The 17,469-nt window shown below is 48.6% G+C and overlaps 2 protein-coding genes across 5 annotated transcripts; both read left to right on the top strand.

Moving 5' to 3' along the window:
- Window positions 1–2,501: 2,501 nt before the first annotated feature.
- Window positions 2,502–9,459, top strand: METTL17 (methyltransferase like 17). 3 transcript variants are annotated; one of them, XM_045784847.2, is made up of 15 exons: window positions 2,502–2,617; window positions 2,768–2,921; window positions 3,007–3,141; window positions 4,072–4,153; window positions 4,400–4,481; window positions 4,803–4,876; window positions 5,304–5,398; window positions 5,928–5,998; window positions 6,199–6,306; window positions 6,581–6,649; window positions 7,472–7,522; window positions 7,769–7,861; window positions 8,303–8,490; window positions 8,565–8,692; window positions 9,348–9,459. In XM_045784847.2, the coding sequence occupies exons 1-14, from the start codon at window positions 2,537–2,539 to the stop codon at window positions 8,674–8,676; spliced, it is 1,395 nt and encodes a 464-aa protein (XP_045640803.1). In that variant the 5' UTR covers window positions 2,502–2,536; the 3' UTR covers window positions 8,677–8,692; window positions 9,348–9,459. The 3 variants fall into 3 exon arrangements, with proteins under 3 accessions (XP_045640803.1, XP_045640802.1, XP_087715145.1); XM_045784846.2 differs by lacking the exon at window positions 9,348–9,459 and having other exon boundaries at window positions 8,565–9,341; XM_087859019.1 differs by lacking the exons at window positions 7,769–7,861; window positions 9,348–9,459 and having other exon boundaries at window positions 8,565–9,341.
- On the top strand, window positions 9,350–12,927 carry SLC39A2 (solute carrier family 39 member 2). Of its 2 annotated transcripts, none has more exons than XM_045784856.2 (5): window positions 9,350–9,465; window positions 10,721–10,861; window positions 11,043–11,173; window positions 11,398–11,448; window positions 12,004–12,927. In XM_045784856.2, exons 2-5 carry the CDS (start codon window positions 10,747–10,749, stop codon window positions 12,631–12,633), a joined length of 927 nt encoding a protein of 308 aa, XP_045640812.1. In that variant the 5' UTR covers window positions 9,350–9,465; window positions 10,721–10,746; the 3' UTR covers window positions 12,634–12,927. The 2 variants fall into 2 exon arrangements, with proteins under 2 accessions (XP_045640812.1, XP_045640813.1); XM_045784857.2 differs by having other exon boundaries at window positions 9,354–9,465; window positions 10,746–10,861.
- Window positions 12,928–17,469: the final 4,542 nt, after the last annotated feature.

The raw sequence follows: 17,469 nt of genomic DNA, 5'->3' as shown, positions 1-17,469 counted from the left end.
AGTTATGAAATGGGCTCATCTATGCTTTGGGGGGATTGCGACTTGGTCAAATGATTAGACTCAGGTCCTCAACCTAGTCTACCCTGTTAAGCTTTTCCAAGCATGGAGACAAAGAGTGGTCAGTTTATCAACGCCATCAACAAATATTGGTTAAGCATTTTCAATCAATAAAGAACTGTGTTCACTGTTTTAGATGTCTTAAGGACATCCTCAACCCATGAGGAGGGTGGTGTGGAGGTTTTCGTTTTGTTTTGTTTTTACGAACAATACTTTGGATTAAGAACAAAGACACATAAAATTTAGGTGTAAGTCGGCTTTTGAGAAATTGCGTTACTGAAGGAAGGGAACAATCCCAATTACGTCAATGTCAGAATAAAAGAAGACACATCTATGTTGGTAGTTCAACATGAAAAACAGGCGGGACATTTAGAAGTAACATCAAGTTCTTCTGCTTCTTACTTCTAAGTCTCCAGTGGTCAGTCTGACTTAGCCCCAAATATCCCCACTTTCAAGTCTGTCTTGGAAATAAGACATGAAATTATAATAAAAATTAAAAGGTGATTATGTCTTTTCAAGTTTCCAAAATACATATGGTAACACATATGATAATAATAACATATTGAGAGTTTACTTGGGCCAGACATTATTATCTCATTAAACCTCTCATTCTAGTAACCCTGTGAGGTAGCAACTATTACTATCTTGCTTTCCTAGAATTCAAATTCAGACTGCCAGATTCCAGATGGCAAGCATTTTATCCCTATGTTCTGTTACCTTCCTATGACAAAAAATAATATAGCCAATTCATGTTAGAGCTAACCTACAGTGACAGGGATCTTTTATTTTGCTAATACTTGAGCCAACAATTTAAAGTAAAAGCGAAGTTGAGATGCTGCGTAGCTCGGTCGTTAAGCGTCAGCCTTCGGCTCAGGTCATGATCCCAGGGTCCTGGGATCAAGTCCCACAATGGGCTCCCTACTCAGCGGGGAGCCTCTTCTCCCTCTGCCTGCCGCTCCCCCTGCTTGTGCTTGCTCTCTCGCTCTCTCTGACAAATAAATAAATAAAATCCTAAAGTAAAAGTGAAGTGTCACAAGAGATGAGGCTAAGTGTGTCAGTGTGAATTAAAGTGAGGGGGGAAAAAAGGTGACCCCCAAAAGGAAGGAGAGCAGTGACTATAGAATTTACAACACCTGTCTTAAGCAACCGTCAAGACTCCTTCCAGAGCCTTCAGATTATAAAGCCAAAGTCTCCTCTATTAGAATCAAAGTTCACTGACCTAAATGCAAACCAGACATCTAACTCCCTGACGGATATAGTTTCCCATATTTTACCCCATAATTATTATATTTGGACTCTTGCAGTTGCAGCAAAGGCAATACTTTCACCCATCCAGTCAGCAGATATCAAAACGTTAAGATAGTCCATAGTTGACTAATATGTTTGCTGACAGAATCAAGAGGGCACACAGCACAGTGAGTTCATTTTCATGCTGCCTGTTAATTGAACACTTCAGGACGTTTAGCATATTGCTTCCAAATGCCAACAATATCCGGTAGAACATATGTTTAAAGGTGAAGCTCAGACTTAGACTACCCAGGTTTATTTTTTTATTTTTATTTTTGCAAAGATTTTATTTATTTATTTGCTTGCTTGTTTGTTTATTCATTTATTGAGGGCACGTGAGGGGGGGGAGAGGCAGAGTGGGAGGGAAGAGAGAGAATCTCAAGCCGACTCCTCGCTGGGCGGGGAGCCCAATCTCACAACCCTGAGATGATGACGTGAGCTGAAATCAAGAGTCCGTCCCTCAACCGACTGAGCCACCATGGGGCCCCTAAACTAACCAGGTTTGAATCTAATTGTCATCTAACAAGCTTTGTGATCTTGGGCGTGATATTTAACCATCTGAATACTCACTTTCTTTAACTGCAAAATGGGGTTAACAGAATGTATCTCACAGATAGCAGGAACTAAATGAGGTAATAATATGTATATGTGCTTGCCAAAATATCGTGTACCTAATTTTCTGTTAGCTATTTATCTAAGAGGACAGTTGAAGATGGAGAATAATTTTTTTAAACCATAAATCTATAAACTATTAATTTCTCTTATCTTGGGTTAGCTAAATTTGGGTTTTTCTTACCTTTCCCTTACTGAATTCTCCCGTTCTTACACGGGAGAAAAATCCCAAGACTTCAGAGTTAACCAGAGAGAAAAGCAAGGAACACAGGTAGTTAATACATCCAGAAATAGTCTTCTCCCGTCTATGGTGCTTCTCCATTGCGCCCAGGCAAGGGCCCGTCCCCGCCCCGCCCCGCCCCTCGACTTCGGGACGCGGAGACCAGCCTCGAGGGCACCCGTCTTCGGCAGGCTACTGAGGACCGAGAGCCTGATCCCACCCAAGTACCGTTACCTTCCGAGGTGATTTACATATCAGTTGTTTATTGGCTACTAGAAGCACTCGCTCTTCTCATTGGCTGACACTGCTCCGTGCGGGTCACAGGCCTCATCATTTCCGTTTCCGCTGGCCTCCGGTGCCATGGCGACCGCGAGGGGATTGAGGCATCTGCTGACATCTAGCAGGTGGCGCCGCCGCGGTGGAGAAGCTCCCCCGTCCCGCGTGAGTGTCTGCTTTCCCTGCTCTCGGAGAGACTCTCGATCTCAGGAATAGCTCCCCTCCGAGGAAGAGCGCACTCGGCAGCCCCTTCCTCAGCGAACGCCAGAGCTTTCCCTTCTGCCCCGCAATCAGCTTTTCTTTCCCTGCCTTCAGGCGCTCGCCGCCGTCGTGCCGGGCGTATCCCAGGTCGATAACAATTCCGATTTTCTGGGGAAGAAGCCCCATCGCCAGCACCCCGGCATCTTGCGGCTGCCATGCGTAGAGGTGCCGCAAGCACTGGCTGCCGCTGCGCAGTTCCTGCTGCTCGGTGAGTAACGGTGGGAAGAGGAAGCCCGAGAAGCAGCGGACTGGGTCTGCGTTAAATGATACCGCCTTTCATCTCTGGCCCATAGAGTACTCGATGCCCAATGTGGAGAAGAAGGTGCAAGCACTGACCAATTATCTGTGGAGCCGGCGTTTACCTGTAGAGCCGGAGGAGTTGCGAAGACGGGCTGTACATCTTGAGGAAAAATTCTTGGAAAACCCAGGTAGCGTCTAAGAATAAGGAGTAGGCCAAATTGAAATATCGATGGGAAATTAAAAGCAAGAAATAATTTTACAGATCTGTCTGAGCATCTATCTCAAATACATACTGCGGTTTCTTGTTTGACTTTCTGGCCAGAGCTGCTTGTTACAGTGATGCCTTGTTAAAAGAAGACAGTTTCCGGGGTTGCTTTTGGGGCTTTGGTAAAGGTCCAGCGAGGTACTTCAGTATCCTGTCAAAATCTAGGTCTTGGTTTTTTTCCTCCAAATCCACTGGATTAGAACGGTCTAAGTTTTGATTCAAGTGGAATAAAATCCCTCTATGGCTCCCTCTCCAGTACTGAAACACTCTTCAGGGATAGGAGAATGAGTATAATTAATTCATCGCGTTATTTTCATGAGTGTGAGCTCCTTAATATTATAGACCTGCCTTTTATTCATCTGGTATTCCCTGCACTTCCCCCACACATCCTGGTTCCTAGTCAGTGCTCAGTAGATAAAATAGTACTGAACTGAACACAATCCTGAGACTTAAGATTTTCAAGCCCCTTTCTTCCCTCTAGGAACATTGGAGATGTCACAGTCTGAAGTTTGGGGGAACTGAAGAAAATCCACAAAATATTGTCCTTATCCTGTCCTTTTAAATCTTTGAGACACTTCCCTTTAAAAGAGAGCAAAACCTGTGGGATGGGTCTGGTCTTGTTAAATAAACTGCTGTTGGAGGCAAAATACTATCTGATACATTCTGGTGATGACGGCGGTGGTTGCTGTTAATTCTCACCAGCAATTTTTCTCTAGATTTCACTTCTTTCTTAAGCTTTGAGATTTTGCCTATGATGGGAGTTGCGGAGGAATGGGCAAGCAGCATATTCAGATATTGGATCTGAGCCCTGTTCTTCCTAGGTCCTCACTCTCAGTTCTTGTTCTCACCACAGACTTACTTCAGGTGGAGGAGAAACTTCGTGAAGCAGTGCTGCGAGCCCTACGCAAAACTACATACCATTGGCAAGAACTGAGGTAAGGGGCTAGAAGGGCTGCAAAAGAAAAAAAAAATCTTGTCTCTAGGAAGACTGGGGAAGTACTATTACACCGTTCGTGTTTGAAAAGCCTACTTGGTTTGTAACTCAGGACTCTTCTCTTTTAAGAAGTGAAAGTACTGAGCTGGAAGAGCCCTTTCCAATGATTTCATTCCTAAAAATCTAGAAGGTTAACTATGGGATGGAGGTTATTTCCTGGTGGGTATGACTCTGGTTTTTCTGGCAGCTACAATGAGAGCCTGAGCCTGGTGTATATGGCAGCAAGACTGGATGGTGGCTTTGCAGCAGTCTCCAGGGCGTTCCATGAGGTGAAAGCCCCTCAACTTCCAACTTTTTACCATCAGTTCCCTTATTCATAAAGTAGTCTCCTGGGGTATGGTTCTTGGGACATTGCATGTGTTTTTTTTTTTTTTTTTTTTTTTTTTTAAGAGGCTCTCTTTATCCCCTGAAAGGGTTTCATGACCCAAGAAAGGTTTAAAATCACTGTTTTAGGAGGTTCCCATTCTATATTTACATTGAATCTCAAAAAAACAGTCACATCTCATCTGCCCTGTCATGGTTCCCTAATTCCTTGGGGCCCTAAATAAGGGTGTACTTACCCCACTGTGGGGCATTACATATTTCTTCAGATCCGGGCTCGAGTTCCAGAGTTCCAGCCCCAAACCTTAATGGACTTTGGCTCGGGTACTGGTTCTGTCACTTGGTAAGTATCATTCTGTCTCTGTCAATTCTAGCTCTAGAGAGCCACATGTATAACACTCCAAGAGACTACGGAACCAGAGGGAGAATAGGAAAATTGGGAACTAGAATGTTTCTTCTCTCAGATTAGGTAAGGCATAAGAAAGTATATGGATTAGGGCCAGAACTTAAAGAAACTTCAAGTGAAAAAAGACCCATGTTTAGAAAGATAAACAAGGAAAGGAATTTAGTCTAGGGCATATCACCAAGATTTTTTTTTTACCTACAAATAGTTTCTCTGAGTAAATGAAATAAGAAAATAACACTGTTAGTTTTTCTAACTATTTTAAGATAATACTCTGTTTCCCAGGGGTGGGGTTGGAGGCAGAGGGATCTCTTGTAGGGATGACTAGTTGTCATGAGAAATGGTGATTTATATTTTGCCATCTTAGGGCTGCTCATAGTGCTTGGGGCCAGAGCCTACGCGAATATATGTGTGTGGACAGCTCAGCTGCTATGTTGGTTTTGGCAGAAAAGCTACTGAAAGGTGAGGATAAAGGATAAGGAAGGGCTTCTTCAAAGTTGAAGGAGTTAAGCAGAGAACTAGAAAGAATGTTTTATTGGGGATTTGAGGAGGGCTAACAGTTAGACGAGTCTGATTTCTTTCCAGTGTTATGGTCAAGCAGAGGGTGGTGGAGGCCTTTGCTGGATGGTGGGTGGGTTGGGTAAGATAAACAGGATAGGCAACCCAGTGTTTCCCTGCCCTTTGTTTTTGTTTTTTTTTTAAGATTTTATTTACTTGAGAGAGAGAACATGAGTCGGGGGGAAGAGCAGAGGGAGAAGCTGACTCCCCACTGAGCAGTGAGCCCAACCAGGGAGCCTGACCCAGGGCCCAGGGCCCAATCCCAGGACCCTGGATCATGACTTGAGTCAAAGACCGGCGCTTAAGCATCTGATCCACCCCGGTGCCCCACCTGGTGGTTTTCTTTAGCCTTTGGACCATATTTCTTCCCGAGCTAGCACTTCGGTTTATACCTGTACACTCATAGTTGCCACGCCTCTGCTTCACCCCACAGGTGGTTCAGAATCTGGGGAGCCTTATGTTCCAGGTGTCTTCTTCAGACAGTTTCTACCTGTATCACCCAAGGCAAGTGACAATGTTTAAAGTGTGTTAAATGTGGAATTTGGCAGATGGAAAACTGTGGCTTCAGCTTTGCAACCCAGCCTTGAGTGTTAGACAATAAAAGAGAACAGAAAAAATGTAAGGGGATAGAACTTGGTTATACTCTAGGAAGGGGGGGCCAAGGGGAATGTCAGGTCTGTCACGTTCCTTGTCTTGGTCCTCAGGTACAGTTCGATGTGGTAGTGTCCGCCTTCTCCCTAAGCGAGCTTCCCAGCAAGGCCGACCGCACTGAGCTAGTCCAGACCCTGTGGCGCAAGACAAGTCATTTCCTGGTGAGTTGAAATCCTTTTTCCCTTCAAGTTGTAAAGCAGCGTCATGGGTTTCATGTATTTCCTTCTCTCCCTTGGAACTTGTGTTCATTCTTGACCATTTGTCTCACGGGTAGATCCCTTTGTCCCTCTTTTAGGCTCTCCATTCCCATCTTATGTGGGGATGGCCCTTTCCTTTAGGGCCTCTACTCCATCTGTGAATGTTCTGACAGAGCTGCTAGCGTTTATATTTTCATGTAATTCAGGGCTTATGCTTATTTTCCTTTTTTGTGAACAGATATTGGTAGAGAATGGAACAAAAGCTGGGCACTGCCTTCTCATGGATGCCAGGGACTTGGTCCTCAAGGTAAGATTCTTTCTCCTTCCTTCACCCCTGCACAACCATCTGTCACCAGTCCCTGCTACTCCCTTAAGAACTGAAGAGACTCTGTCATACAAATGGTAGGGGTGACTCTCAGGATATTAGGCATATAAAGTCGTTATGATATAGGGTAGTGATTAGTAAACTAGGACCTGTGGCTCAAATCTGGCCTGCCACCTGTTTTTATATGTGCCGTGCTTATTGGTGTGTCTCTTTTCTATGGCTGCTTTTTTTTTTTTTTTTAAGATTTTATTTATTTGTCAGAGAGCGAGCACAAGCATGGTGAAGGGCAGGCAGAGGGAGAAGCAAGCTCCCTGCTGAGCAAGGAGCGTGATGCAGGATTCGATCCCAGGATCCCGGGATCGTGACCTGAGCCAAAGGCATACTATAAACAGCAGAGCTGAATAGTTGGGATGGAAACAGGTTTTGCCTGCTCTCTGGGCCTTTAAAAAAGAAAAAGTGTGCCAACCCCTGATCCAGGGCATTGCTAAGCCAAGAACCTTATCTTTTGGGGACAGTATGAGCCAATGTATAATCATAAATTTAACTGTCCTGGAGTGGGATCTTTTTGAGAGTAGAGGTTGCTGACAAGGGAGAGCACCATACTATGCGCCAAGTTCCTGCTTTTCTCCTACTGCAGAGAGAAAGTTCTTTGTTTGGAGTATTAGAGAAGCAGCCAGCTTAAGTTAAGGAGCCTAGTTAATAATTACCAGAATTGAATGTTAAAGGAGTCGTCAGTTTACTGAGTGCAGAGTTTGAGTTATGAGAATAGACCCCTCATACGTAGCTTAATTTTTTTGATTTCAGGGAAAAGAGAAGTCACCTTTGGACCCTCGACCTGGCTTTGTCTTTGCCCCAGTGAGTATTACTTCTACCTTTCCCAGCATGCAAAGATGTGAACTCTGCTGTGGCCAGGAACAGTGAGAGGAAAGCTAAGCCACCCTCTACTATTTTGTGTCCCTATCTACTTTCTCTCTTAGTTGTTCCCCTGGCACTCCCGACCTCCAGCTCCTATGCTCCCATTGCCCTAGCCCTTCTTAACTCTATCACTCCTCGTTTTTCAGTTGTATGGTTTTGTGGTTCTTTGGTCTTGTGTGTTCACAGTGTCCACATGAACTTCCTTGTCCCCAGTTGACCGCGTCTAAGCCCCTGGCCTGTAGCTTTTCTCAGGCTTACCACTGCATCCCCTTCAGCTGGGTATGTATCCTGAGAATGTTATGGCAGAGAGAAAATAGCCTGGGGGAACAGGATGATAAAGAGAGGTGGGGGGGCGCCTGGGTGGCACAGTGGTTAGGAGGCTGCCTTCGGCTCAGGGCGTGATCCCGGCATTATGGGATCGAGCCCCACATCAGGCTCCTCCACTATGAGCCTGCTTCTTCCTCTCCCACTCCCCCTGCTTGTGTTCCCTCTCTCGCTGGCTGTCTCTATCTCTGTCAAATAAATAAAATCTTTAAAAAAAAAAAAAAAAAAGAGTCAGAGGTGGGAAGAGTTGGAGAAGTCAGAGAAGAGCCTGGAGGTTTTCCGGCTGGAGTGTGCATGGCTTATAGAATATTAAAAGGGCTGTAGGGATGGGAGGGGAGGTCACAATTTTTTTCCCATCTCTTTTTTCTCCAAATATTCTCTATATCCTTATCTTAGAACAAGAAGAAGCAAAAAGAGGAAAAGTTCTCGATGGTAATTCTTGCCCGGGGGTCTCCAGAGGAGGCTAACCGCTGGCCCCGTATCACTCAGCCTATCCTTAAACGGCCACGCCATGTGCATTGTCACCTGTGCTGTCCCGATGGGCATATACAGCATGCCGTGATCACAGCCCGCCAGCATGGCAGGTATAAAGGGTGTGACCAAAATTAGGGAGAGGTGGCAAGAACCTGCAGCCCACGCTGACCTCTCTTTTCCCTAGGGATTTGTATCGCTGTGCCCGTGTCAGCTCCTGGGGAGATCTCTTACCTGTGATCACGCCTTCAGAGTCAGAACTTCCTCCGTCCCTTCCTGAAGACCCCCCTGGGAATTGACAAGGAGTTGTAACAAGTATTTTCTTATTTAGGCCTGCCAAGGCTGAAGCTCCCTGGTATCCAGGGTGGGAGTGCTGGTAGCCCTGTGTATCTGTTTGTTTGAGGCTTTAATAATAATAAAAAGTTTCCAAAGAGTAGAAATGGATCTCGTGATTCTTAAAAGGTACAAAGATCAGTTGTCATGTCCTATGCTGTAACAGAGAGAATCCTCAGATATTCAGTGCCTATCTCCCCACACAGATCTTTTTTTTTTTTTAGATTTTTTTTTTTTTTAATTTATTCGACAGAGATAGAGACAGCCAGTGAGAGAGGGAACACAAGCAGGGGGAGTAAGAGAGGAAGAAGCAGGCTCATTGCAGAGGAGCCCGATGTGGGGCTCGATCCCATAACGCTGGGATCACGCCCTGAGCCGAAGGCAGCCTCCTAACCGCTGTGCCACCCAGGCGCCCCTCCCCACACAGATCTTAAACTCACCTTCTCCTATAAGAATGCTGCTGCTTCTACCAGAGACCAGGACTTCCCAGGGAAGTAATCCAGGGCAGTAGGGAAAGCTGCCCCCAGTCCCTGAGCACTGGCTTAGCAGGTGTCGCGGTTGTTAGGTGGGCCACCTAAATAGGGGAACCAGGCAGCCTAGCCTGTTTTTCTCCCTCCTTTCCTTCTGTCTTCCTCAGGGTTCATCAGCTCCCCCGGAATTTGCCTGATACATTTTCCTCAAGAGTCGATCCCCATCAAGACTGAATTTTCCGTCTCCACCCCTGCAGCTCCAGGCAGGAGCCTTCAGTTTGCTTGGTTCGTTTCTCAGTTTTTCCCTAGGCCTCACTGTTTCAGAGCTAGAGAACCTTTCTTTGTCTTAAAATTCTCAGGCTCTCTCCCAGTACACACGGTCCTGACTTAACCGTGGCTTGATTTTCAAATTTTCAACTCTAAGGTGATGTGGAAGTGAGGCCCATTCAGTAGAAGCCAGACCTTGAGTTTTGAACTTGGATCTTTTCTCAGGTCGGCAGCGTGCGGTATGACAGTCTCTCGTGATGCCAGGGCAGCCGCAGTTGTCGTGAGGGTAAACGGCTGGTACACTTACAGCCGTTCTGGTTTTCACTTCCAGGACAGATGTGGTAGATTACATGAGACTTCAACACTATTATAAAACAGACTTTGGTTAGATGATTTTGCCCAACCGTGGGCTAATGTAAGTGTTCCGAGCATATTTAAAGCTAGTCGAAGCTAGGATTGGTAGCTTAGGTGTATTAAATGCATTTCAACCTAGGAGGTTTTTAATTTAGGATGGAACCATTGGGACATCACCCCCTCAAAAGTTGAGGAAGATCTGTATATATCCAGAAACAGGCAGAGTCAAAAGTTGGAACAGCATCAATATTGTAATACTAGAAATCTCAAGTCCCCACTAGAAATTGCCATGCCTGGAACTGTTCCTCTGGGGTTACAGGAGAGGGAGGCCCCTCATCTACTAGTTTTCACAGAGTGGCGGGTGGCAGCACTACCTCTCAGCCCCACCTCCTACCCAAAGGTGGCCCCAAATCCCCTCTGAAAAGGTAGGGTTCAGATATCAGCCTAACAACCTATGAGACATGGGTGGGTAGGGTATGGGAGTCTTAGATCAGATGTCTTGAATGAGGCAGGACCAGGTGTCCCCGTACAAAACAGCTGGGGAGGACCTACATAGACTCCCATTTCAGATTAGACCAGTGCCAGGCACGGACGAAGACTGTCCACAGCATTTGGATTAGTCATGGCAGCGAAGAGGAGAGGACACACAGCGCAGGCTGTGCCTGGCAGGGAGTCTGGAGTTTCTGGTTTCCCAGTTCTGGAAGGCGTGAGCCAGGGGAGGGGCCTCCTCGTAGGGGGAGGGCGGGAATCTGGGGCAGGGCCCCAGTCAGCTATGCAAGGCTGTGCAAGCAGAGGCAACACAGAAGAGGAGGAGGATCCCAATGGCCTCCTGGAACTCAGGAGAGTAGATACTCCAGCTTTGACCACCTACTTCCACACTCCTGCTCCAAAGATCGTAACTCGCATTTGCTATTCTGAGGCCTCTGCTTTTCCTGGACCCCAAGGATGGAACCACTACTAGGAGTGAAAATTGGCTGCCTGTTTGCCCTGCTGGTTCTCACCCTGGTCTGTGGCCTTATTCCCATCTGCTTCAAGTGGTTCCAGATTGATGCCGCTACAGGTACAGCCCTGCCGCCCCGGGCCCAGAACCTCCACCTAACTGTGGCGCTATCACCTGTCCTGACGCCTTGCTCGGAGGCTCTCACCGCCCCTGAGCTGGGGATATCGGGTGCTACCTGTTTGCTCTTCTGTCACCTCTCCTATCTCATCGCCCACTGGATCGTGACTCCTCCTTTGTTTAGGTCGTCACCGCCGGGTCCTCAGCCTCCTGGGCTGCGCCTCTGCTGGTGTTTTCCTGGGAGCGGGGCTCATGCACATGACCGCTGAAGCCCTGGAGGGAATCGACTCCGAGATCCAGAAGTTTAAGATGCAGGTGAGCCGCAGAAATGGTGAGCGGCGGGGCTGTGAGGCCAGAGTGATGAGGCAGGAAATGACAGAGCCAAGGGCAAGGGCGGAAGGACAGGGAAGAGGACAGCTCTTTGGTGGCGTGGTGAAAACTGGTCACGCTGGGCTTCAAGGAGAGTGATGGAGCTGAAGGAGCAGGACAGGAAGCTGGGCGGCTCTATCACCAACCTGATTTCTGCTTTTCTCTCCCAGAACAGGACAGAAAAGGAGGGAAATGCGTCTGATGATGCTGGTTCAGCTCAGGTAAGTATCTCCCCCCTGTCCCTCCCTGGGGGAGGAGACCCAGAGTCTCCTTTCACTGCCAGACCCTTTGAGGTAGGAGTCGGTGAGGAAACCAGGAATCCCCCTGCTCCTCAGCTCAGACAGCTCAGAGGAAAGGAGGAGCCCACCCAATCCTTTTGGGTTTGTGGAACCCCAGAAAAAGCTGTGCTTTACTCTTTCATTCTTTCTCTGGCCCTTTGACATGCCTCACATTCTTTTCCCATATTTCTAACCCTGTCACTCTGGTGTCCCTTAGTCCCTCAGGGATTCTTCTTGTTGCTGTCCATACCTGCTCTTGGCTTCAATCCCCTGCCCTTCTTTATGACCAATATGCTGCATCAGTCCGGAAGCATCTGATAAAGATGGGAATAAGGCTACAGACCAGAGTGAGAGGCAGCAGGGCAAACAGGCGGCCAGTTCTTACTAATTGGACACAGTCCCACGTTTCCCATTCTCTTCAGTCCCCCACTCCCGTGGCCACCCAGTGTGCTCGCTTCTCTTCCCTTCCCACCTCACAGCCCCTCTTTCTGTTCCTAGATGGAGTATCCCTACGGAGAGCTCATCATCTCCCTGGGCTTCTTCTTTGTCTTCTTTTTGGAGTCGCTGGCATTGCAGTGTTGTCCTGGTGCTGCTGGAGAAACCCCAGTGCAGGAGGAGTGGAGTGGGACTCATGTCCTTGAACTCCACAGCCATGGATCTCCACCCTTACCCTCAAAGCGTCCCCTTCGGGCCCTTGTCCTCTTGCTGTCACTCTCCTTTCACTCAGTGTTTGAAGGGCTGGCCGTGGGGCTGCAGCCAACAGTAGCAACTGCCGTGCAGCTCTGTCTTGCCGTGCTGGCTCACAAGGGGCTCGTAGTGTTTGGGGTGGGGCTGCGGCTGGTGCAGATAGGCACTGGATCACGATGGGCCACATTGTCCATTCTGTCATTAGCTCTCATGTCCCCCATGGGCCTAGTCCTGGGCCTGGCTGTGACCCGAGGGGACTCTAAAGGGGGGCAGGGCTTAGCCCAGGCTGTGTTAGAAGGTGTGGCAGCTGGCACCTTTCTGTATGTCACCTTCCTAGAAATTCTGCCCCGGGAGCTAGCTGGCCCTGAGGCCCCTCTGGCCAAATGGGGCTGTGTAGCCACTGGTTTTGCCTTCATGGCCTTTATTGCCTTGTGGGCCTGAGAGATTCCTGATTTTTCTGATAGACCTATCTAGGATGGCTTTCCTACCCTCGGGAGACACTTCCCAAATGGCTTTGGCCCTCCACTGAGACTACGTGACATTCACTAGGCATCATCCTCATGAACCGGACCACAGCTTTCTCCTGCATGAGATCCATTTCTCTTCCAGGACTGAGAAAAGGACGTCTAGGTGGAGTGCCTATAAATTGGAGAATTGATGGGAAGACCATCACTCTAGATTTGACTCTTGTCCCGTCTGTGCTACTGTGTGTAATAAAATGTCCATTTTACCGTCCACCTTCAGCCAGGCTTCATTTCTCCAGCTTGCCCAGGAGCTGCCTGGTACAGGAAGTGGTGGAGTGGGGAGTGGAAAGGCTGCATATGGGATATTGTATTTTCTTCTGGAATCCAGGCCCCTAGCCATTCTGTCAGTTGCAGGCCATGCCTTCCACACGTGGGAGCATTGCCGAAATTCCAACAGCCTACTCCTGCCTTGCCCACAGGTGTTGAGAAACTGAGCCAGACTTGCCAGCATTTAGAGAGAAGAAGGGTAAAAACAGAAACCACGGGATCCAGATTTTTTCCTACACTAACCACACCCACCCCACTCCCAGTCCCTATTATCAGCCAACCACAGTGTGTACAGCAGACTCTTGAGATCAGGCTAAATAGAGCCTCCCTCCATCTGGTTCCTGTTTTTCACACTGAGCCCTGTGTAGCCTCGAGGATGCTGTGGCTCTTCTTTGAGCCTCTGCCTCCATCCAGCTGCCTGGTGCTGAGGGATTAAGAAGCAGTGTGTTTGGAGAGGGAGAGAGGCGCCAGATAAAGGCCTATGGTGATTACTGGGCTTTGCCACAACTTAGGGGCTTTCCTTCTGCCCGCTCTCCCTGCCCTCTGCCTCCGGCCCCTCCCCGCCAGGCCATCTGTCTTTCAGTGTGAGTAACCCCTACGGTGTGTTGCTTCTCTTAAAAACTACTAAGGACAAACACAAAGCTGATTATCTGGCTGTTGCCCAGCCCCCCGACCCATGACATGGAGGAGTATCTCAGACTTAGTGGAGAAGGAAGGAGAGAAGGTGTGCCCCGCGAGCTCAATCGCTCTCCCCACTTTGCCCCTCCTGACACTCTCAGTGCGGAAGCCCAAGTCGCCTTCACCTGGACAAGATCTCCTGAGTGTCCTTCTTGTCACAGTCGTCTCCTGTCCATCCCATTCCCCTCCCCCAAAACTAAGATGCACAAACCGCCTCACAAGCCTGGCGGATGCGCCCAGGCTTGAGTGAGAAGGCAAGCTTTAGCCAAAACTAAATAAAAATATCTGATACAGGAAACAGGTTCCCTGAAGCACCATCCTATTTTGTTTTCCCTTCAGCATGAAGTCATGGGATACATTCTCCCCACAGCGCCTCGTACGTGTGATAATGGTAGCGTCTCCGCACAGAGCACCTGCCTCGTGCCAGGCCCTGCGCTCTCGCCGGCACACACGCCACCCGGCCCTCCCAACCCCGCCAGGTAGATACTAGCCCTCTTGAGAGCCGTGGGAAGCACGTGCACAAAAGGTAAATAACGATTGCAGAGCTAGCTGGGCTGCAAACCCACGCTTCTCTGATCTTAAGAAAAGCTCAAATATGCGATTCTCTCCTCCCTTACCTTACCTTTACCTCCCCATCTACTGTGTCAGGGGCTCCGAAGAAAGCGGGGAGCACGTTGGAGAACTGAGGCAAGCTGCATAGAGGGAGTCTACAGGGAGGTGTGGGCAGGGTTTGGACAGAGCCCCAGATGGTGGAGCGATACCCGGGGGGCTGGGCGGGGCCCGCCAGTAAGAGCCTGGCCCCTGGTGGAGGGAGACAGCCAGCCCACAGGGCCTCGAGCCGGAGGAGCCAGAGGAGTACCCTCCCTCTGCTTCTGCTCTGTTGGCCAGCTCCAGGGTCTCCTGTTGGGTGCCCTAACCGAAGCCAAAGGACAGAACTGTCTGACAGTGCATGGCGGATAGCTCAGCGTCGTGAGGCGGGTCAAGAAATCCGGACGGGCACATCCAGCACGCCGTCCACTCTCTGCTGCTTTCCACTCAACTGGTCTTGCCAGGACTTTGGAAGGAGGAACTAGAAGGGACACAAGTATACGGTCATTAGCTATTTCAGGTGCAGAGGGTTTGGAGGACTACAGAAAGGAGACTTGAGGAGAAGGCCACCAGACTCCGGGGCTCTTCGCGTGTTTCTGGGTCACCGATGCTATCAGCATCTGAGGGCAATGAGCAGAGGTTGGGAGATTCCAAGCACGGGTGAGTCACGCCCTTTTTGCCTCCTCCTACCCTGGGAGCCCTTACATTCGCCTTCAGCCCCCTCTGCTTTCAGCCATCAGTGCTTTCTCTCCTTCTCATGAGCAAGCACTTCCTTTCCTTTTCCCAAGACCTTACGAACCCGAACAGGAACCCTCTTTAGTTCAAACTGTATCATAGCAAGAGCTGGAATAAAGCGAGAGAATGGCTCCTTAGAACATCAGGATCGGAAAAAGAAACCATCAGAGCATTTTCCAAAGCTCTGAATCCCCAGCCAGGAGTCGGAGAGGGCTGTAAGGGCGCAGAGGAATGTGACTTCAAGGGAGCCTGCAGCGAGGAAGGATGGAACGAGAATGGGCATGAGAGCCATGGACAGGAGCGAGAGCTGAAGTAGTAGGCCAAGGATCTGGAAGCCAGAGTCAGGAGCGAACCTGTACTCACTCAGCCTTGAGAGATAGGTCGTAACTGAAAACATTTAGAATCATGAGAGTTGAAAAAAATATGAGGAAAGATGCAGGTTAGGAAAAAGGATAAGAGAAGAAGCTAGTTGGAATAGTCACAAGAGAATTTACGTGGAACAGTTTTTAAGTGCCCTGAACCGCTGTGCCCGTTCCCCATCCCTTATTCTCCACCCCCACATGTGTATTTTTTATATATTTAAATAGAAGAAAAACAAATGGAAGAATGAGACCTCCAACCATCCTCTCACCTAGAACCAGCTTTCCATTCTTGCACCAATAAATGGTTCCCAGAAGTAACACTTTGGAGCTCCCCACCTTTCCTTCCCCTACAAGCCGAGGCTTGGGTTTTTACAGTTCAGAGGAGATGGGACATAGCATCAAAGAGAATAGAGGCTGATATCCTGGGGCAGGGTGAGAGGTCAGCCAAAGACCAGCACCTATGAACAAGAGGCACCCAGGACCAAACCCCAGAGCTCCAGGCGCTTCACCCCCGAAGGACAGTTTTCCAATGTCTTGCCTCCCTCATAGGAAACAGTGCCCTGGCTCCTGGCTTTGGGTGATAGAGTACAAAGAACAGTTGCCAGAATTGGAGTGGGTTGGTATGTGTGCGTGTGAGTGTGCCAACTGGCCAGACACCCTCATATTCCCAGCCCCTGCACCTCAGGGAGGAGCCCGTGGCCACTAGCAAAGGTGAAGCAAAAGGGGTGCAGACAGAGGTGACACCCCCAGGCCCCAGTCTGCAGGGATGCTTAAAGGGGCCAGTTGTTGATGATTTTTTTATTTCAGTGTTGTTCAGAATTACTATCTTTAGATGTATTGAATGTCAAATACAGAATGCATTCTACTTTTACTATGTATTTATCCAGTTGGGGGAACATTCTAACGTGGGTAAGGAGAGAGGGTGCAAACAACATGATTGCTCTGGGCACCATTTACCCTCACCACACCCCTGGCCTCTAGTCAGAACTGATTCTCACTTTCCTGTTAGTCCCCAACTCTCTAGAAAGGTGGCATCTCCCACTCGTGGCATTGCCCTTAAGTATGTAAAGGAGTGCCCTTAAATGTTAACATCTACCCCTTCTGCTGCAGTTTCGCCATTTTGTGTGTACCTTCAGAGAATCACTCTTTAAAATCTCTTCATGAGTTCCAGAATTTTCAAGCTAACCCCACCAGGCTCTCATCACCATATTCTTCTAGTTCTATTCTCCTTCCCAGTGAACGCTGTGTTAGCTCTCTTGGGCTTCTGTCCCTGAAGTCAGGAAAACGCATCCCTTGAGAATGAGAATAAGAGAGAAACAGGAGTCCTAAGCCTGAAACAGAGACAAAAAGTAGGGAGTCTGTGGTTCTGCTTCTATGAAGTCTGCTCACCTCTTCTGAGCTCTGATCTTGAGAACAGGCGGGAGCCCCAGACCACTCCCTCCCTATGTAGCTACTACTTAGAATCACAAGGAACGCTGAGAGATACAGGAAGGGGAGTGGGACCTAGAGAAAGTTAGGAAGAACCACGCCAACCACAGGAGGGCACTGCATCCCCATGGCCTAGCCTGGAATGTCTGGGACCAACACAGCAAAGAGGTCAGGCAAGGACAGCAAACCCCCTCTGCCTTGCTCCCCCCAGAGAGCATCTCTCCCCCTTCCCAACTCTTGGGTTCCTTGTGCGGACACATCTATAGGAGAGAGACACACACAGTCACCGCCCACTTCACACACCAGCTTCTGACAGATACACACACACACTCACACGTGTGCACATATCATCTCCCTCTTCTGAAGATTCCCTTGCTGACAGTGTTATCTGTGTAGGCGAATGTGCTGAGAAGACCTGCCTTCCCTTCCGCAATGCACAACACCACCTCTGTTTGGTTTTGTTTTTTTAAGTAGGCTCCACACCCAGCATGGGGCTCGAACTTGCAACCCGGAGATCAAAAGTCGCCCACTCTGTGGGCTGAACCAGCCAAGTGCCCCTCACAACAGCGCCTCTTGCTGGTCAAGGCTGATGCCCATTGGAGTTCTCTGCCTTTTCCTCATGTTTTGTTTACCTAGGAGCTAGTTGGTCCAGTGAGTCCAATTATTCTATTTCTTTACGTTAGGGTAGCACGTAA

Source organism: Ursus americanus, chromosome 35, assembly GCF_024610735.1.
Source record: "Ursus americanus isolate L20-20 chromosome 35, mUrsAme1.1.p, whole genome shotgun sequence".
NCBI lineage: Eukaryota > Metazoa > Chordata > Mammalia > Carnivora > Ursidae > Ursus > Ursus americanus.
The sequence above is the reverse complement of the archived record's forward strand: the minus strand, read 5'-3'. Positions and strand labels throughout refer to the sequence as shown.